The 22,334-nt window shown below is 39.9% G+C and overlaps 1 protein-coding gene across 20 annotated transcripts in view; it reads right to left on the reverse strand.

Annotated features, from left to right (window-relative positions):
- ICA1 (islet cell autoantigen 1) overlaps positions 1-21,768 on the reverse strand; it is a 148,321-nt gene extending 126,553 nt beyond the window's left edge. For 2 of the 20 annotated variants that reach the window (XM_047695127.1, XM_047695119.1), the window contains exons 1-3: positions 21,609-21,753; positions 9,561-9,651; positions 2,313-2,352 (exon numbers count right to left, since the gene is read on the reverse strand). In XM_047695127.1, the coding sequence (XP_047551083.1) occupies positions 2,313-2,329 (17 nt within the window). In that variant the 5' untranslated portion in view covers positions 2,330-2,352; positions 9,561-9,651; positions 21,609-21,753. Of the gene's footprint in view, positions 1-2,312; positions 2,415-9,560; positions 9,652-13,752; positions 13,770-21,255; positions 21,399-21,608 lie in introns of those variants that run through there. The other 18 variants (XM_047695110.1, XM_047695109.1, XM_047695125.1 and 15 more) reach the window with 13 other exon arrangements.
- Positions 21,769-22,334: the final 566 nt, after the last annotated feature.

The following is a 22,334-nucleotide window of genomic DNA, read 5'->3' on the forward strand; positions in this document are numbered from 1 at the left end:
GGGAAGGGCAGAGGAAGAAGCAGACTCCTGGCTGAGCAGGGAGCCTAATGTGGGACTCGATCCCAGGACCCTGAGATCATGACCAGAGCTGAAGGCAGACGCTTCACCCACTGAGCCACCCAGGTGCCCCTAAAGTTCCTGTTTCATTTGTCTACACAGGACCCTGGTTTCTCCTCACTGCAGACATGTACCTTCTTCCACTCCACACTATCACCACTCAAAATGTGCCAGATCTGAGTCCTAAAACACAAACTGCTTTATACCACTATGCAAAAATGCCTCTACCTTGAAACTTGATTTATACTCTCCTCCCAGATAACATTTACAATTTTCAACCCACACATTAATTCTTAAAAAGTCAGAAGGAGTTGCAAATAACTTTTTTATAAAGGTTATCATTACAGAAGTAAGATTTGGGGGACTTTCATAGTTTCTGCATTTTTAAAAAACTTTTATGTGTATTAACTTGTCAAATCACTGTGTTATATATCTGAAACCAATGTAACATTGTGTATCTGCTATCCTTTAACTACAAAAGTTTTACTATGAGCTCACCTCAGAGAAAATAAGTGGAAGAAACATGTAACTTTTACATAAAAGAGAGAATCTCTCTATATAATATGTGCATTAAAAGACTGGAAGGATTTACCTTCCAAAACTGGTTATTTCAAGGAAACATAATTTTTAGAAGTGGGGAATAGGGTGGGCTTCTTTGTATTGTATCTTTTATTTACTTATTTTTGGTGAGAGGTCATGGATGAAAAAAAATTCCATTTGGAAAAAAAAAAAAAGCAACAAAAAGCAAAGGGACTTCAGAGACCTGGTGAACACGCCTCACCTTTGTCATTTAATAGATGGGGTATCTTAGGTTTTAAAAAATTACGAATTCTGCCAGAAGTCTCACAGGATTAAAATCCAGCCCTCTTAATCCCAGTTCAGTGTTCATTTCAATGTTCTCTACAGCCCTTGCATTTCAGCAGCAAGCAATGAAGTGGCACAGTAAGTAAGAGAATGACTTTGGGGAAGGGCCCATTTCTCAGGGCACTCCCATTTCTCTTAGGTGGGTGACTACCTACTTCCCTGGTCTGCTGCCAGGATATGACAGCCATTTTGAGGGTCACAGGATGGAGGCACCCTTTTGTCTTAATGAGGCAAGACGGAATAATTATGAAAAGAGTATGACAACTGTGAGTTAGAGGGCTGTCAAATTGGGATACTCAAATCCCTTAGCCATTTACTAATTATCTTTTAAAATTCATTATGTTTTAAGACATGTAAAAATTCTCTTAAAGTTTGACATTTGATTTTACAGAGGTCTTGGGTCTGATTACTTCTTTGCTGAGAGGATGGATTTAAAGTATATTCCTTATTATAATTAACTGTACACTAGAAACATGAAAATATACATCACATTTTTTCATGCTATGGATTAGAGATAAAGCATGACAAAGATCTGATTGCCTGGTGGGTCATGGGTTCAAAAGGGTTCAAAAACACTACATGAGGCAGACCTGGAACCTATAAGAAGTTTAACATGCCGCTGACATGTGCTACAGGCATGTAAGTGACAGTGCTGAACATTGCCATGATCACCACACTTTACTTAACAGCAGCACCTTCCAACTAGGATTGCCTCCCCAGTGTTCAGTTAAAGTCACATTAATGAGTCTGAGTCCCTGTTCACTCACTATTTTAAAGCTGCTGTACATCTAGTTCTCTGTTAACACTAATAAGTTATAAATAAAATAGCGCTAAAAAAATGTTTGCTTATTAGATTTGAAAAAGTGGGTAAGAAAATCCATTGGATTCTCAGGAGAAAAGCTATATATAAATTAATTTCTTAGAAAATATATATTACATAAGAACTTATAGTATATTTAGTTATTTGGTTTCCATATTTCATTTAGAAGGGATGTTGAACTTGACTATGCCCCATACTGGATAGGGGTTAACAGATTATTTACTGCTGATGTGACTCTTGATTTTTCTAGCCAACAGACATTTATTGAGCATATATTATGTGCTTTCCTCTCCCACTAGCCTCTTCCACTTTAGAAAAGACAACACAGGGGCGCCTGGGTGGCTCAGTGGGTTAAGCCGCTGCCTTTGGCTCAGGTCATGATCTCAGGGTCCTGGGATCGAGCCCCGCATCGGGCTCTCTGCTTGGCCGGGAGCCTGCTTCCTCCTCTCTCTCTGCCTGCCTCCCTACCTGCTTGTGATCTCTCTCTGTCAAATAAATAAATAAAATTTTTAAAAGAAAAAAAAAAAGAAAAAAAAAAAGAAAAAAAAAAAAAGACAAACACATTACTTACCATTTGTGTCCTGACATGTTTTCTTCTTCTTCTTTTTCTACTGTTGATGATTTGGGGAGAAGGGGCAGGGAAAAAGCATGAGAGGGTAAGTTATATTATGACCTGAAATAAAACAAATATGTTTAACAGTTAACACACTATATTATATGTTAATTTGACATATAAAATTTTTCAATCTGAGCCATTTCTAATTGTGTTTTAGGGGCCAAACACTATTACACAGTACCACTGTACCCTGGTGTCGAGAATAATTTAACACTGGAAGAAATATCCCAAATGAAGTGGAAGAAGTAAACAGGTAGAATGAATGAGAATAGGTTGCAGAAGACTACATAAAATATGAGATCACAAAATGCAAAATGATACTATATATTGCTAAAGCATTCAAATATCACATAGTAAAGGTATAAAAATTGCCTAGGAATGGTAAATACTAAATTCCAGATAGCAGTTACTACTGCAGAAAGGGATGGGTATATGATTCGAGAGTGGTACACAGGGGCTTCAACTGGACTCATGTTCTCTTTGTTAAGCTTGGTGGTGAGTAGACTGCATCTGTCTGCCTCTTTACAGATTCGAAATATTTTATAAATGTGCTCATTCTGGCAACATATATACTAAAATTGGAACAATGCAGAGAAGATTAGCATGAAAAAGTCCAAACCAGGAAACCCCACCCACCCAACTGTACACCCAAGGGAAATGGAAGGCAAGAAAAACAAAGGTCCATGTGTTAACTGTAGAGTTGGCGGGGATGGAGGGGGGCAGCTGTGGGAATACAGACTTGCTGGTGCTGCTTCTTCTTTTTTTTAAAGATTTTATTTATTTATTTGTCAGAGAGAGTGAGCACAGGCAGACAGAGTGGCAGGCAGAGGCAGAGGGAGAAGCAGGCTCCCCGCTGAGCAAGGAGCCCGATGTGGGACTCGATCCCAGGATGCTGGGATCATGACCTGAGCTGAAGGCAGCCGCTTAACCAACTGAGCCGCCCAGGCGTCCCTTGCTGGTGCTTCTTAATCTGTTTTGGGTTCCAGGAAGGGGAGAAAAGTGGGTTCTTGGTGATTAAGACTGGTTCCTGTGTTTGGCCTTTGGCCATGCTGCTGCCTGACTGCATGTTCCCTCCCAGGGACTGACCCTCAGCCCAAGCTGCCCTTGGTAAGTGGGCTCTGGCACAGAATACTGTACTTGCTGAGGTTCCTTATCAGTGACCAGGAAGGAAACTGGGAATTACCACAACTCGTTCAATATATGAGGGTACTGGCCTAGCCATAGGTAATCCTTGTCCTAATCCCTTCCTGACACCCAGGAAAATCACTTTCAATTTTTTATTTCTAACTTTTTTTTATTGAAATAAAGTCCTTAGTTAGCCAGAAAACAAAATAAGTATTTCACAACAATATTTCTAAAAAACGAGTCAATGAGCCAGCACACTGAAAACAAAACATACACACAATAGAAAAGGCTAAAGCGAGATATTAGGAAGGGTTAAAAGGAGGAAAATGTGATTATTTGTGTTTTTACCAGCCTAGCATTGTATTTTCTCCTCATCAGTAAACATGGGAGTAACTCTGTGCCACTGTCTTTCACTCCCTTTGCCCTACTCCGGAAAGCTAGCCAGCCTCACTGGTAGAGCAAACCAACCCAAACATACTTGCCTATCAGTTTCTATAGAGACTGGAGAGCTTGCTGCCTAAAGGAATGACCTCTGACCAAACACAGAATGCTGATTGCCAGAGGAATGCTCAACACACAGAGTGAATGCTTTTGGCTATTCCACAAAATCAATCCAGTTGTTCTTCCTCTACCCCAGAAAGGGTCCTGGCAATCAGTACCCCTAAGATGACCAAAGATTTCTTAGAGTTTTATTTTTGCCATTTTTAAAATGTTAAAAAGCTTTTTAAAAATGCTTTAAGGGAACTAAACGAAAGTGCTAAAACTCTAGTCTCAGGTATGGGGGCAGGAGGGAGCAAGGAAGATATTTTCCCGGGGTGTCCACATGCCTCTGAAATGAGAACAGCCAGTCATCAGCATCTCTCTGCCTCCGGGAGGGCTTCCACGTTTGTGGACAAGTTGCCTTGGGAAGGACATTCGTGATAAGTAAGCCCTGCCCTCTACTCCGTACATCATAGGGAGACCACCAGCTTCTAGTCCTCTCAACACCCACACAGCTTCCCTGCAAGTACACACTTTACTTAGCTCAAAGCTTCTAACAAATTTCTTAGGAAAAAATACTGTTCAAGGAAACAAATTATATTCTTTCCTTGAGTCCAATTTCACCATGATCTATTAGTATAGTTGAGACTTTCTGAATAATTTCTAGTTGTGGTAAAAACCACATAAATATATCCTTTAATAATGAGTAAGTGTACCTTATAGAATTGTTAACTATATGCACATTGTCATATAACAGATCTCCAGAACATTTTCATCTTGCATGGTTGAAACTCTGTATCCATCAAATACCTCATTTCCTCTACCCACTAACCTCTGGCAACCACCATTCTTCTTGTTTCTATGAGTTTGACTATTTTGGATACTTTATAAGTGAAATTATGCAGAATTTATCTTTATTATGATTGGTTTATTTTATTTAGCATAATGTTGTCAAAGTTCTCTACCTATGATAGGTTTTCCTTCTTTTTAAAGGTAGAATAATATTCTATTTTATATATAAAGCATATTTTCTTTATCCACTGATAGACATTTAGCTTGCTTCCACATCCTGGTTATGAATAATGTTGTAATGAACATGGGTGTATATCAAATGGGTGTATATCAAAAATATCTTTTGAGATCCAGGGTTTTTTATTACGTATATACCTAGAAGTAAGATCGTTGGATCATAGGGTAGTTCTAGTTTTGATTTTTTGAGGAACCTCCATATTTTTTTCCACAGTAACTGCACCATTTTAAAATCCCACCAACAGTGTTCCAAGGGTTTCATTTTTTCCACATTCTCCCCAGCACTTGTTATTTTTCTTCTATTTCTTCTTGTTCTTCTTCTTCTTCTTTTTTTTTTTTTTTGAAAGCAGCCATCCTAATTCACAGTGTCAAAATCACTTCTTAAAAAAAATCATTATGGGGCGCCTGGGTGGCTCAGTGGGTTAAGCCTCTCTTTGGCTTGGGTCATGTTCTCAGAGTCCTGGGTTCGAGCCTCACATCAGGCCCTCTGCTCAGCAGGGAGCCTGCTTCCCCCTCTCTCTGCCTGCCTCTCTGCCTGCTTGTGATCTCTGTCAAATAAAATCTTAAAAAAAAAATCATTAGAATTCTCACCTATTCACTCATTTCAGTTCATCAGTTTGGTTGCACTGGGCATGCACTGAGCATCTGGTTAATATGTACCAGGTGCTGTCTAGCCTCAAGTAACTTACAGTCTAAATCAGCTCTGTCCAACAGAAATACACTATGAGCTACATATGTAATTTTAAATGATTAAATGGCAATGTTATAAAGTGAAAAGAAATACTAAAAAATTGTAAAATATTTTTTAACCCTATATATCTAAAATGTTATTTCAACATATAATAAAAAAAATTACTAATGTTTTATTTTACATTCATGTTTTTGTACCAAGTCTAAAATCTGGTGTATACTTATGCTTACAGAACATCTCAATTGAGATTAGCCACATTAAGTGCTCAATGGCCACGTGTGGTTAGTGGCTACAGTATTGGACAATGTAGGTTAAACAGGGATATAAACATAATTTTTGGATCCAAGAGACTGTTGATATTTGCAAGGGACATATAAAAAAGATCTTTGTGACTCCCCAAATTTGTAGAATCTGTTAATCTATATATAAATTATATATTATTATATAAATTATATATATAAATTATATATATATAAATTATATATATATATATAAATTATATATATAAATTATATATATATAAATTATATATATATATAAATTATATAAATATAAATATATATTATATAAATTATAATCTATATATAAATCTATAATTAGCTAATACTTCAATTCATTGATCTGCAAAGAAGGCTATATCTCAAACAAGACACTTGGGAAATAAGCCCCAAATGAATGCTATCATGTCTCGAGCATTTTAATAGCACAGAGAAGACTTCCTAAAGTTCTGTTTGCGGCCACATTTCTTTAGGAGATAAGCAAAGAAGAGCAAGCATCAAGCTGCTTATGGACTTGCCATGGCATGAGTGCCATGAAAGAAAAAAAAAAAAAAGTTAAATTTAGCACAATGTGACCACATGAATATCTATGTTTCCCTAAATTCTGTCTCTCCAAGGAAGACAAAGCAGATAAGCCAATAAGAATTAAGATCTTCTCAAGAATAAATAAAACAAGATGGGATTGGGAGGGAGACAAACCATAAGTGACTCTTAATCTCACAAAACAAACTGAGGGTTGCTCGGGGGAGGGGGTTTGGGAGAGGGAGGTGGGGTTATGGACATTGGGGAGGGTATGTGATATGGTGAGTGCTGTGAAGTGTGTAAACCTGGCGATTCACAGACCTGTACCCCTGGGGATAAAAATACATTATATGTTTATAAAAAATAAAAAATTAAAACAAAAAAACAAACAAAAAAAGAGAATTAAGATCTTCTCAAAGAAGTAGGGCCCTGAGAGTTAACAGATCAATAGAAAGCAAGTTCTGGAGTGCCTGGCTGGCTCAGTTGGTAGAGCATGTGACTCTTGATCTTGGGGTCATAAGTTCGAGCCCCATGTTGGGTGCAGAACTTATTTTAACACAAACACATACACACACACACACAAATTCCTAATTTTGCTGTAACAAAACTGAGGGTAAGGGGATGGGTTAGTAAGAAGTGGCCTCTTGTGTCTAAGACAAGTACTAGAGGGGAAAGATGTCTGCTCAGAGGTGGAAATGCTGCTGAAGCTAGCACCTTCTGAAGTGACACAAAGACTACCTAATCTTCCTAGACTTTGCAGGCTGCACCCTGAAGGGGACACAGTACACGGACCTCATCCACCAAGGCCAGGTATTAGGGAGCACATCTGTTCTCAGCCATACCCATGTGGCTGAGAGGCCATTGTCTTGAGGGGAGAACTAGGGGAATGGGGATGAGGGGTACTTCATTCAGCATTTGTACTGGGGTTCTGTGGAATAATCACGCTTACTTTTCTTCTTTGCTTTTCTTACAACTTGCTATGCTGTATCTTCAATTTTATCCACCCCTGTGGACAGACTATACCTTGTTTTTCATTTCCTATAGCTACTGAAAAAGCCGTTTGGAACACACTTGACGGTCAATATGTAAGCCAAAAATTTTTTCTAAATACTCTGAGGTTCTCAAAATGCTAAAGCAAGTCTGATTTAAACAAAGTTTGATGCTTTGCTGCAAAGAAGAAGAGTTGGTCTGTCCTCAGATGCCTTAAACCTTGATACTAGATTCTCCTCCTTGGAAATATAACATGGGGAAGTATTTTCATTCCACATAGGCTGGCTTCAGCTGCACTGAACATTTGTTTTGGCCCAGAATCCTTTTCTATGAGCTTACGGAGTTAGCTGATGATACCTCCAATTACATCTGAATTATGCAAAGAATTTAAAATTCTTGAGCCAACCCTTACTCAGAGTAAAGGTAAGATAGTTACATTTACTGCATCAGTACTCTCAATCCACAAAAATATTTCAATAAACTTTCTCTTGAATCACATTTTCCAAGTCTGTTGTGTATCTTGTGCAGTTTTAGGTCTCAAATTCATTACCTTTCCAACTTAAGCAGATTTTTCCCTTCCATCAGTGAGCAGTTTCTCTATTAGATGGAGTACTATCTAAAACTGAGTCCAGAATCACTTTTCTCTGTATCTGCACTGAACATATGGTGGATTCTCTTGAATTGCAGATCTGAGCCACTGCCAAATTTGTCATTTTTCTAACTTATTCAAAATTCCTATTTTCCAACTAAAAATTGTCACTATCTTAAAGCTCTTCAGCACTCCTGTGCATACCAGCATTTAGCTTTCTTTGCGACATGTGTCATTTCCCCCCATAAGAAACACACTTTTCAAGTGATGTGGGTGCAAAGTGGTACATTTGGATCATTCCAGAGTAAAATCACTCATTCCCAAACACCGGCTTTATAGCTCCACACATCACTGAACAAACGCAAATCTGTTCACATCTCAACATTCTTGAAGCTGAAATGTGTCCTATAATTGATAACCTTATTAACTGTCTGGCAGTCACTTTTGTTTCTTCACAGAACATAAAATGGTAAAAGGTCTCATGAGCGATGGTTTCTTACTTTTGATGACATAAAGAACCATTATTTAAAATTAAACCTCAGTGAAAACACATCACCACATGCTACAAAATGTTGGGGCTATTTATGTATAACCAAAAAGGAGACTCTGAAGTCAGGGAATGGCAGGTGTTTTCTGTGATGTGGAATGAGTGCCATGACACAAGAAGGAGCCCAGGGCTGGAAGAAAAGAGAGGGGAAGATACAGAGCTGCCTTCCTATGTGGCCTCTGGGGTGAGTTTCTAAGAATCAGTAGAGGCTGGCCAGGTGAAGGGTACAAGTGGGGGCAGCAGAGGGGGCTGTGAGGTGGCTGCTGGTAATTATTCCAGACAGATTGAAAGCAATGAACACATTCTTGCACAGCAGAACTCCATGGAGTGTGCATGCCACCAACCATAAGCAGTTGTACATTCCTAAAACTTAAAGAAAGAGGAGATGTGACTGAGGAGACATAAGGGCCAATCTCTGAAGCCACCTTCTGTCCCTTTCAGCATTTAGATATATTCTGTAGCCACTAGAGGGTAGACACTTAATGCTGTTTATTTCACATTTACTGAGCACCTTCTATGTCCTCTCTTTGCTAGAGAGTTCATCTTTGTTATCCACAGCAAATGTTGGAAGCCTGTGGCATATCTCCTGAATTTAGCTTCCAACTACACAATCTGAAGTACATAATTTTCTGCCAGTTCCATCTTCCCATTTTTTCAGAGATTAACTTCATCTAGAAATATTACGAGGGTCCAATATCTTGTTTTGTCTTTGGATTTATTTCTCTGGTGCAGTCTTAGAACTAGGGTAAGTCACAAAATTTAGGGCCTAGAGGGAGTTGAGAAACAATCGAATAAAACCCCTTTCTTATGAAACATATAGAATTATCAGATCACTATGTTACACATCTGAAAATAATAACACTACAACAATTACACTTCGATAAAATTAAAACAAACAGATTATTAAAGAATATTAAAGAAAAAAGTAAAATAAGTTAAATAACACAGAGACCTGTGATCCAGGGAGGTGACTAATAGGTCTGAGAGAACAAAGCCAAGTAGCTTCAGAGCCAGGGCATCAATGCAGGCTCCTGATGGCTTGCCTAGTGAGCAGAAAAAATACAAATCTGTCAGAGATTCTAGGTAATGAGTTAAAAAATAACTTAATGTTTTATATTTCTTTTGCTCCAAATAATTTTTCACCTTTTTTTCCTTATAGGTCTATCTTTGGTCACTTTCTCTCATGTCAATAATGATTTTTATGATTTCCTGTGAAGAGAAATCATAAAAATGTGTTTTAAGTATAATGTGTTTTAAGTATAAATGTTAAAATAATTTTAGTAGAAATGGTGAAAAACAATTCCTCCACATGTAATTAACTATGTGTGTGTGTTAAACTATGCATATATAATTTAAAAATATACATATATTTTAATTATTCAAATTACATAATTGAAAAATTCCTTCAGATGGTGGGAAGTTGACGTAGTCTTCCATCCTTTCAAAAGCTAAATATTGGTTAAAGTAATATCATTTGGGGGCACCTAGCTGGCTCGGTCAGTAAAACATGCAACTCTTGATCTCAGGGTTGTGAGTCTGAGCCCCACACTGGGTGTAGTTTACTTAATAAAAAAATATTTTAAAAGTAATGTGATTTTAACTAGTGTTTATGGGTGTTTCCTCTATCTCTCAGACATCAAATAGCTTTTCTATTTAGATTTTGAAAAAGTTAGGATTACTCAAGCATTCCATGTAACTTTATATGGATTTTATTTCTAGCTGAGCTTTGTTTCTCCTGCAAGCTACCAAATGATTTTTGACATTTCATAAATTTCACAAGTAAAACACAATCATATCCCTCAATTTTGTGAGTCAGCATAATTTATAAGAGGAAAACAGAATTTTAACTTTACTCAAGGAAATTAAAAGATGAGTTTTTGTTTAAACCCTACTCTACATGTAGGTTTTGTAAAACCCTACATGTTTAAAATCTGCATTTTCTGTTAATGAATTGGAGTCTTAGAATATTTTTATATGATCATTTCATTTAGATTTCAGAACAGCCCAGGTACTACATATAGGCATTAATTGAAGTTAATGCTTCCCTAAACCTATTAAAATCACATTTCTAAACTAAGTATTTTTAATATCAATATAACTTATATCCCAATATAAAATAAAAGCCAGCAAACCCATGATTATGTTACAGTCTTGTGCCTTCTCCATGTCACTTCCCCGTTTGGCCTTACTTTGTTTGCCTGTGAAACGGTAGACCAGGCTGGCTGACATCTAGGATGCCCTCGGTCACAAAAACTGTAAAGCCAATTTTTATTAATTTTAGAGACATTTGTATCTAAGAGAAAGCTTTGACATAATGAACCCATCTTCCTTTTTAAAGATGAGGAATCTGGGGTTCTAAAAATGAACTACTTGTCCAAGAGCAGATTAAAGATCAAATTCTCAACAAGGAAAGCTGGGTTGAAACACTAATATTCAATTAGCAACCTGGTACTCCCCTGGGCCTCTCCCTCTATCTCAAGAGCTATTTCTCAAAGGAAAATATTCAACACAGCATTTCATATTCTAACAATGGGGAAAAAAAAGTCAAGATATTCTCTAAAAGGTTATCATCCTCACCATTAATACTAGTTAAAAATAATACGTCCCCTCAAAAACAAACTAAAAATAAAATAAAGAACAAAAAATTCAAATGGCTCAGAAGGGGCATGGACTAGGCCTTAGTCTTCTTTCTCTTAAAGCCCTGCTTGCAAAGGACAGTTGATGGTGAATTTTGTGCTAAAATCACAGCAGCAATAACAAAGAGACTGGCATTTGAAAACAAAACACCTCAAAGAAATCCACAAGAGCAAATAACATAAAATGGATTAAAAGACTGGGAATAGAAAAAGACTAAATAGGTTAAAGTCTTTGCTAAAGAAAAGATTAAAAAAAAATAAACCTTGCTTATAAATTATATTCACCTTTGCTTGTATTTAGGTTGGTTTATATGATTTTCAAATGTCAATTCAAATTTAGTATATGGGTTTTAATCTCAAGTACTTATGGTGGCTTTTTCTCTAAAAGCTTGACTTCAAAAGATGAAGAAGGAACACCCTAGTCAGACAATGGTCCTAATCACCTGTAAAGAAATACTACACACCCCTCAACTGCCAGCACAGAACATTATTAAATGATAGGAATAAATGTTTTCCTTAAATTATATTTCAAAACTGCATTTTATAATTGGAAAGCTCTTACTAACCTTAAAATTTTTTAGGGAAAAAAATCTGAAATAAGTTAACTTTATCATCTACCTCATGTTGTCCAAATACAATAGCCCCTAGCCATTTTTGGCTATTGAGCACTTAAAATACGGTTAGTCTGAATTTAGATATGCTTTTAGCATATACTGGATTTTGAAGACTTTGTATACCCTCCCCAAAAGTAAAACATCTCACTGATATATCTACATTTTAGATTTATATTTTATATTTATAAAAAGTGTATGTATATCGACATATTTGTTTATATTCCTATTTTTAACCCACTGAGCCACTCAGGCACCCCTACATTCCTATTTTTGATATATCACTATATTATATATAAACACATATTTATACATTCCATTTTATATTTATATATTTGTTTTTGTATTTTACATTAAAATATTATTTTGGATGTATTGGGTTAAATAAAATACATTAACTAATGTTACTTATTCCCTTTTAGGTTTTTAAATGTGCCTACTAGTATGCTTTAAATTACATATGTGTCTGCCATTTTATTTTCACAGTCAGTCTTGGTCTAAGGCATTAGGCAAATCAGCAAGGAGCTAGAAATTAATTTTATAACTCAGGTCACCAATATTCTGCACAGATTAAATACCATTAAATAGTTCTCCCTAGTATCTCTGATAATTATTCTGTCAGAAATGTCATTACAAAAATAAAATTCCATATACATACATATATATGTATATATACAAAGACTGTATATGTGTGTATAGATATATACACAACACACGTTTATAGTTTTTTAAAATGACCTACATAATGATTAAATCCACATTTTCATTATAAGCTGCTTTAATAAGGTCCAAATCTATGTGCAAAATGCACCAGTAGCTTCAAATAAGATTAATGGAAATAAGAAGTTAATAAACTATTATAAGACCATTAAAAAAAAACCACCCAAAGTAAAAAGATAAAGACTATGTGTCTCTTTTTACATATATATACACACACACACAGACACATACATACATACACACATATACACAAAGTATATACACATATTTACAAATGAAATACATTATATATAATTACATATAATTATATCTATTTGTGTATGAATTATATGTGATTCACACACAAATACATGAATGGTTAATAGTATTATGGGTACAACGGAAGTGCATGAACGTATGAAATTACACATAAGCACAATGTCAACAATCAGATTAATTAGGGAGACACTAATCTTTACAAGATTCTTTCTTTAACATTAAATTTGTAAGTTGAAGCACATTATAGAGATGATCAAGTAATTTCTTATGCCTCCGCAGGATCATTCAGAGCCAGGAGAGGATTTATAGATCATTTAGTCCAATCTCCTCTTCCACAGGGAAAGAACTGAGACCCAGGACTGAAGAAAATGTCCCAAGGCACAGAGTCAGCCTTTTTCATCAGTCTTAAATTACTGAAATACACACATACCAATAGGTAGTTTATAAAATATCTATATTCTGCACAGGTCCTGTAAACAAACCACCACAACTCCTTTCTCTGGAAAAGGCATGTAGTCAAGGACTTTCCTTGGTAAAGTTGTAGCATCTAACTCATGTTTGAGTTGGGCTGGCTTAGCAAGGGATGAAGACAGCCTGGCAGGGGAAGGAGAAGCAAGAAGGGGACTTTAAAATAAAAGTCAAGCAGCAAAGGGAAGCAGACAGAAAGAAAATTCAATAATTTCATGTACCCCAACTAACAGAGCCACCCTTGCCTACACTGGGTCATCTAGATGGTGTTATTTGAGAACTAGTAAAAGACCTATTTCCCAGACCCTCTTCACTCTCTTAGGGAAGAAGCTTATAGGATTAAATAACAGCAACATCAAGAGTAAATAAGGCACAAGACCGGTTTTTGTTTTGTTTTGTTTTGTTTTTGTTTTTGCTGGGGATCAGAAAAGACAGTTCCATGGGCATATACCTGGCAGGGCAGGTAGAATAACCAGGAAGTAATCCAAAGGGGTACAGGTCCAAGTCAGGAGTGCAGGGAAGAGAAAAGCAGGAAGCAGAAAGGAGGGAGTGGTTTGGCACCAATGCAAGTTTACCTACTTCACAATGATGCCCATGCTGCCTATGGCAACACTGAAGAGAGAGCATTAGATACAAGGACACTAATCCTGGCCTTCAGGGAGCAGTAGGTGGAAGGAAACTCCCCAGGATGATGACCAGTCTTCCTCCTCATTCACTGCAGGGAATCATGGCTCCTGGCATTGTGCTATGCACCCTCTCTCAGAGCTTCCACTCTTCATGCACCTTTGCTGACTTCTTTGGAGCTATCCAGCACCATGACTATAAAAACTGCTGTTCCTTTCTTTTTGTCTGGAAGGGACAGGTCTCATCCCTTTCCCCCTTTTCATCCTGCTGGGATGGCTGAAGACAGAATCAGCTAGCACTGTTGACAAGAGTGTTCCAGAAAACAATATGGAAGCTAAAGAGTTTGTATGACAGCTTCACTCTACAGCCTTTACAGTGCTTGCTGGAGCACTTTCTCTAGGAATACTCCCTCTGAGAGTCCTGATATGCCATGCTAGAGAGGCCATACAGAGACATTTCAGCAATAGTCAACAACCAGCAGTCTTTGCTGTACCTGCCCAATGATTTGCTGTTCAAGTTAATTAACCTCCCTCTCTGCCCTCAGCCCATGTTCTTCCACCTCTTTCTTCCCTCCAGTTACCAACTCTTCCTACTCTTCACTGAGTTCTTCTAAGCCCATACAGTCTGGTTCCCTTCTCCACCGTGCCAGAGAAAGGTGAAAACCTACTCAAGTCCCCATCTTGTTTGACCTTCCACTAAGCTCCCCGTCCTTAACTCCTCAGCCAACACTCTGCACTTTTGAAACTTTTCTCATTTCGTTAGCTCCTCTTTCTCTGTGCCTACATCTCACATATCAGTGGTCTACAAGGTTCGGACCTTGGTTGTCTTCTATTGCACTTCACTTGCCTCTCTATGTGATTTAATCCCCTCTGTTGCTTCAACCAACAGCTGTGTGCCAATGAGGCCCAGAATTAAACAGCTCTCCAGAGATCACAGTAGGGAGATGGAAATACAGATCTGGGGCTCTGGAGGAGTGTTTAAATTCCCATCTCTTTATTGTAATCTTCACCTGGATGTCCCACAGGCATTTCAGATTCAGCACCTCTAGAATGGAACCTATCTCTTTCCATCTGCACCCCCAAATCATTTTTTCCCCTCTGTGGCTCCTATGTTAGTCACCAGCACAAAATCCACTGAATGGTCCTAACTGGAAACTTGACTTCTTTCTCATCCTTTTATAGCCAGTCTCCAAGTTCTCTCCATTCTACCTCCGAAAGAGCTATTAAATACATCTTCTCTTTTCTACATTGACAGCCAGGACTTAGTCTAGGCCTTCAGAGACAACACTATGCCTAGATCCGCCCACTCCAATCTCTCATATCATGGTCTGAACTATTACTATAATAGGCAGATCTAATCATGCTGCCCTCCCACTCCAAATGTTTTAATTGCATTCTCTTGCCCACTAGAGAAGTTCCAAACTTCTTGGCAAAAAACCCAAATGCAAAATTCAAAATTTTACAATACTGCACATAGAACTATTCCTTCTGAGCATTTCAGAATGCTAGAGCTTTCCTGAATATGCTACGCCAAGGCTCTGCAAAGTTTCCTTCCCTTCAAATGCTCTCCCCTCCTTTGTCTAATTGGCCAACTTACAGCTTACTTCAAGCCTCTCCTCAAATGTTACCACCTCAGTGAGGACTTTCCTAACGGAACACCTACTCTTCCACACCCAGGGACCTCCCACTCCTGTTCTCAACTACAGTCCTTAACTGCCTAATGCAGGTGGTCCCCTGCACTCCCATTGCTTTCCTGCATTGAGCTAATTACATCTGTATCTCCTGCACTCTGAACCTGCCTTGAGCTAATTACATCTGTATCTCCTGCACTCTGAACCCTAACTGGTTCATCTTTGGCTCCTTATGCCAACCAAGCACAGTACCTGAAACACAGTAAGCCTTCAGTAAATATGTTCTGGACAAAAGGCAGTAATGATGTGCTACCATTCACTGAGTACTTTACAGGTATGAAGCATGTGTCCATTACCTCATGTGCGGCCACAGCCACCACAAAAGGGATACCACCCATTTTGGAAGTGAGAAAAAAATGGTTTAGAAAGCTTAAATGATTTGCCCAAAGTCAACAACTGGTAATTTTAGGTCTGCTTTTGTCTCCTGAGCTCCTGTTTTTAACCACTCCACTCTACTCCTGAATGAAAGAGATTGGATAATGGGCTCCGTTTCTATAAATTGTTTCTAAAAAACAGTCTCGCCTAGTCCCAGGCTCAGATGCTGTGGCAATTTAGGACTAAGCTTAAATCCATTACCAACATGGTTCTTGTGCACAACAAAACTTTGATGATAATGGAATTCTGGTAGCTACCAGGGTTCCCAGCTATAAGGAGAGGGAGCACCATTTATTACAATTATCTCCTTGGTCTCTGGCTTAGGATGTACTTCTCCAGAAACAGGCAGAGAAGGTTAGATTTCTCCCACGTACCATTAGGTTTCTGACATTGGTGTCCATGCCCTATTCTGGGAACAGAGAAGTGCGTGTGAGAGATCGTGATGGTGACGAGTAATGGAATGGATTTTAATGTGTGCTCTTGGGGAAGTAGCTCCAACGCTCTGTAAATCTCTCCTTGTAAAAATACTCTCGCCATCAGAATGACAGGACCTTTCCATTCCCAAATCTAGATTCTCGGGGTTAACAATATACCATAACCTATGTGTTCAGTGATCCATTCCAGAACACATGTACCTCATGCTTCGCACCCCACAGTACTGAACCTCATTCAGTTATCCTTTCTCAGGCATCCTCTTCTAATTCTACATATTTTCTGTTAAATGTATTCTAAAACTGACCTCTTTAATTTTCTCTAATTCTAATCACTTTTTACATCAGTCTTCTGTTTTCTAATACCTCCACCATCTCCACAACTATCCAGCACATAACTGACCAGTCTTGTGCTTGCCCTAATGAGTACATTTAATTTTTTCAACTCAAAGATGATCAAACTTGCCCTAGGTTACTCAGCTAATAAGGACATGCATGTATGTTGGGCTCCAGACACGAGGACTATTTGCCAGTATTTTCTTCATAACCTGGATACTATGTTGGGAACTCTCTCTCTGTACTCTTAACCTTTTTTCACCTGCCAAATTCCTATTGTTCTTTTTAAAAATTAATTTTTAAAAATTAATTTTTTAAATTAAATAATAACATATTATTTGTTTCAGGGTCTTTTAAGGCTTATCTCAGGGGTCATCTCCTTGAAGAATCTTCTCAGGTTTTCTGTTTGCGCTCTTTCTATCATCTGTGTGCGGTGCCTTGGTCCTGGGTTTCATCCCTTCCTTGCTTTCACTGAAATGTAATTGTCAGCAACCTCTTTCGTCTCCCTTACTAGGCTGCAGATTCCTCCACAGCAGGGCAAGGTGTGGGTCCTATCTTGGAATTCCTAGCATTAGCACAGTACGTAACACACAGCACACACATAACAAATGCTTGCTGAGTACTGTGCAATGATCCCACTTCTCTGCTTGGACCAAAAGCCTAGTGAATGATGTCATCTGACTTAGTAAGAAAGATTTCTCATCAGGAGCAATGCCGTTTTCTCAGCTTTTCATGAACTCATTATCTCACAAGTTTATACTGGGACAAGTAGTTGCTATTAGTTGAGGAACTACCACTTCTCAGATGCTGAGATGTATGCTTTGTGCACATTATGCTTATCCTGAGAGTACTGCCAAGTTGACATCATCCTCATGTTATGGATCAAGCTCAAAATCAGTTACCCGAAGTAACTGGCCTGCAGTCATAGAGAAGAAAGGTTTTGTTTTAAAAGCATTATAAAATCCCCTATTATGTATAGTCATCCCTGTCCTGGAGAGATTGACTAGTATTAGAAATTGCTTACGCGTGCGTATACACACACACACACACACACACACACAGAGTACATGTGTAGTGCTGGAGTATGTGAAATCCTGGTTTACTAGCATTTATAGAGGTACAAGTATGCTGGAATAGTGAAATCCTGGTTTACTAGCATTTATAGAGGTACAAGACAGTTCTACCATATGTATTATCTAGAGTAAATTATGCCTGTATTCTTAATTTTCTTAAAAGCAGGGATTATAATACCTACTTACTTCAAAGGGGGTTGATTATTTAAAAAAAATCATATTTACCAAAATGCTTTGCTAAAGAAGTGGGCAGAGTCCCACCTCAGAGCACTATCCTGGATAGAGTTTAGTGTTGTGTTTCTCAGGTTGGTGGCATCAGAGCCACCTGAGGTGTTAAGAGCAGATGAGAGAAGCCAGGCTGGAAGTCCACATTTACAAGTTCCCAAATGATTCTACTACACATAGAACTTTGATAAATGCCAGGTTAGGACAATGCTTCTCAAGCTTTAATATACATATGACTCGCTTGCAGATCTTGTTAAAATGCAGATTTGAATTCAGTGGGTCTGGGTGGGGGACGGGTGAGGGGAGGTTGAAATATTGCATGTCTAACAAGCTCCCAGGGGAAGCCAATGTTGCTGGTCTATGGATCACCTCTGAGTGGCAGGGGCTTGGAAGATCTACCCCACTGGAACAAATAAGCTTTGCTTTTTTCCTGGACCACAGATTGAATCTCCCAGACTCAGGGAGTATTCCAGAAAGCCTTTCTTACTAAGAAAGATCTTAGTATTGCTACAAAACACTTGAACTACTCAAAACCAAATTGGAACACATTCCCTATTTTTTTCAGCAGTAGCATCCTTTTCAGATACAGACAGCACATATGTTTAGCATGTAAAAGAATAATTTACTGCTATTACTTGAGTTCCATTTACTGCACAAAGCATTAAAATATATTTTTTTCTAATGCCGGCTACAACCCGACAAGGTGGATATTCTTGCTCTATAGATTAAAAAAAGGATGACACAGAGAGCATAAATTACTTGTTCAAAGTCACATGGCTAGCTAGGTGTTGCAGCTAGGGTTCCAATCCTGTTCTTTTGGGATCCAAAGCCTATATGTGCCCTCTATATGTCCTCCGCAATGCTAGGTGCAATTTTGGTACAGAATGTGATAACTTAGGGAAAAAATATTTTCTCCTGTATCAGTCTTCGAGTTCAAGGGTTTGCTAAGGCAGATTCTAGATGGGAGTGAGGATGGGGATAAGGTTAATTAGTAATCTGTAATGCCTCATGAACAAAAACATGCAGATAGCATCTTTGTCTATGGTTCCCATTAATCTGATAATACAAATGGAATAAAAAGGACATCTGTGACCAGGGCACTGATCCTAAATGTTGCCACCTACCCTCAGGCTTTTAGCCATGGAACTCAACCACTAAAAAGGAAAAGTTCTTTCTGATCCTTGTGGTCTATCAACTTTTCCACCTTCTCTTATATGAGGTTTCTGTAATTCTAAATTTTACACCAACTCAGGTTGACCCTACCATGTGATTTCAGTTACCACACTTCCCTACCTCTAATAAAATTGCCTGGGCCTGAAAAAAAAAATGTATTGTTTAGTCAAATACATTGAAAGTGCGGCAGTTTTGAAGATTTTCGTTTGCCCGACAAAATTTTCTGTTATCTGTCACAAGGCTGACATGGAGAGAAATGCATGGTAGTAAAGATGCTCACAGAAATCAACCAGATACCCAAGTGTACCAAATGGAGGAAAGACAGCTATGAAATAAGCTGTCTAGGCATTTACCATCTAGTGCCTTTACCATCTAATGATCCGTGGATGGAGTATCCACAGTCAGTTTTTTAACCTCCAGTTGCTTAACTGTTGTTTTCTAGATACTCATCTTTAACAACAGAATTGTCTACCTATATTACACAAAATGGTACAATTAGAAAGCCACATCTCCAGTAACTAAATATATACATAGCAGTTAAAACCAAACAGTGATATTTGAACTATTAAGAATTATAAACTGATTTTACCCCTATGGTATTCTCTACACAGGATATTTCAAGAATAAAGAATGAAACCTAAAAAGAAACTGGTTTGAAAGCCCACTTAAAAGTATTTTTAGACTGTATATGTGATTTAAATAAGAAACAGAGTCTGGAGCATTGTTCTCAAACTAATAAGCATTTCCTATTTCACTCCTTAACCCCCAGGAACAGATCTCAGAAAATCTAAACTAAAGGCCGAGAGAAACCAATTCGAGATTTTTCTGGGGAGACTTTACTGAAATGTTTGTACATGAACATGTTTGCAATGAGTCACAATTTATAGGCCCTTGATGGCCAGCGCCTTATGTGCCTTTCTTCCTACATTCAATATCATTCTCAAGCCAGCTAGTGATATATTTTCCAGGCCCTAATAATTTTTATGAAGTTACCAGATCTCAGTCTCTAAGGCTGCTACCCAGCACCTTTTTTCGTGCCTTTTTTTTTTTAATGCTGTCTTAACAGAAGAGAACCTGATTCTTTTTCTAAATTGTAAATCTCCCAACCAGGCAGTTAATACGTTTTCCCAGCAAAAGGGAACAGTACTTTTAAGACACCCAAAGAGAAGATGAGGGGCCTTGGGGACACTCCAAGTAAAAACAAAACAAAACAAAACAAACAAACAAACAAACAAAAAAAAACAGTGGGAAAGTGTGGAAGTGGAGGGGGCCTGTGGGCAAAGGCAGACATAATAACAGGATATGTTCGTTTCTAAAGGAAGCAGGAGCTGCAATAGTCCGAGGGCAGGAAAGGCGGAGTCAGCAGCACCCTGAGGAAACGAGTCAGGGTTTGCAGGGACCTGGCCCGCTTAGGGACTCCTGCTCCAGTCGGATCCAGGGCTGGTGAGCACCTCGCCTGCGGGAGACCAAGCGCAGGCCTCCTGGCACTAGTGGTTATAAAGAGTCACCCATCTGCTCCCTGTCACCTCCGCCAAAGATGGGCAATGGGGCGAAGAGAAAAGGCAAAGACACCAGGCGCCGCGGCAGGTGAACTTGTCAACAAGTCAGTCCCCGCCCAGAAGGGACCTCGGGGTCCCGAAGCCGGAAAAACTGAGAAGGCGAGGCGCGGCGTGGGTGGAGTGGGCTGTCGTGGGTGGGGGTGCAGCGGGCACCAGGGCAAGAGATGCGGCCGGCGCCCGGAACGCTTCCCTCCGGCTCCCCGGGGGCTGACGCACGCTCTCATGGCGCGCGCATCCTCCAGACCTGCCCAGGCCCGAGGGAGGAGGCGGGGGAGGGGAAGGGGCCGTGGCGGTTCTCACACGGGAACCAGGGACCGGAGAAAGCGACCCGCCTGTCACCCGCCGCCCGCGGAGGGCACAGTTGGCGGCCCCAGGCTGGCGCCCCGACCGCCGCCGCTGCCGGGCGTCTCCCGCTGCAGCCTGCAGCCCGCCCGGCGCGCCCCCGCCCCGACCCCGGAGGGCAGGTACCTCGGAGCCCCGGCCCTCACCGGAGCCTCCTGGCAGCGGTCGAAGCGTCCCTCCAGCTCCCTCATCCGACGTCAGCGTCAGCAGAAGGCGAGGGAAGGGGGCGGGGGGAGCTCAGGAACCGGCCCTTCCTGCGGCGGTCGCCGCCAGCCGGAATAGCAGCCGGCGGAGCCCGTGCGCGCCGCAGCGCAGCGCAGCGGCCGGGGGGGAGCGGGCGGCCTCTCCCCGCCGCAAACGCCCGCGACCCGGGCGCCGCCGCCTCCCCTCCCTTCCTCTCTCCTCAGGAGACGCCCGGCGGGGCGACCCCTCCCAGCAGGACCCAGGCACCCGGAGGAGCGAGGGAGCGAAGGCCTCACCTTTTGGGGGGCGGGTCCGGGATGAGGGGAGTGAGCCTCCCTCTCTCTCTCCTCCCTGGGGACTTTCCTCGACCCCCATCTCCTGGGGTATCTCCCGCTTCGATTTGCCGCCCGGGGTGACCCCGCCCCTGCTCTCCCGCAGGTGTTCCACGTGTCCATAGCGTTTACGTCACAATGACCTGGCCGACAGGTGGGAGCCGGAGCGAGCGCTCAAGGGTTCACTCCGTGCTGTGCGTGGTGCGTCCTCCTTGCTTCCACGTGAGATTTCTGAAGCTTTAGGAGACTTCATGACTTCAGTGCTAAAAGTTACAGAGGCCTGTATCTGGAAATCAACTTTGGGCTTAACGGAAAAAGGCCATGTGGGGGAAACAAAACAAAACAACAACAAAAAAGCCCCAACTGTGTAGGTATAGTATATATATTTTTATTCCCAGTCATATATCTTTTAAACTCAAATTATTGACGCATATAGTAATTTTATCTTACCATCAAGAAAAAGAACAGAATCGTGCTTTTATTATTTTTTTTAAAGATTTTATTTATTTATTTGACAGAGATCACAAGCAGGCAGAGAAAGAGGAGGAAGCAGGCTTCCCGCTGAGCAGAGAGCCCATTGCCGGGTTGATCCTAGGACCCTGGGATCATGACCTGACCCGAAGGCAGAGGCTTTAACCCACTGAGCCACCCAGGTGTCCCCAGACTCTTGCTTTTAGAGCACCTTATGGT

The sequence above is a fragment of the Lutra lutra genome, chromosome 11, assembly GCF_902655055.1.
Source record: "Lutra lutra chromosome 11, mLutLut1.2, whole genome shotgun sequence".
Lineage (NCBI taxonomy): Eukaryota > Metazoa > Chordata > Mammalia > Carnivora > Mustelidae > Lutra > Lutra lutra.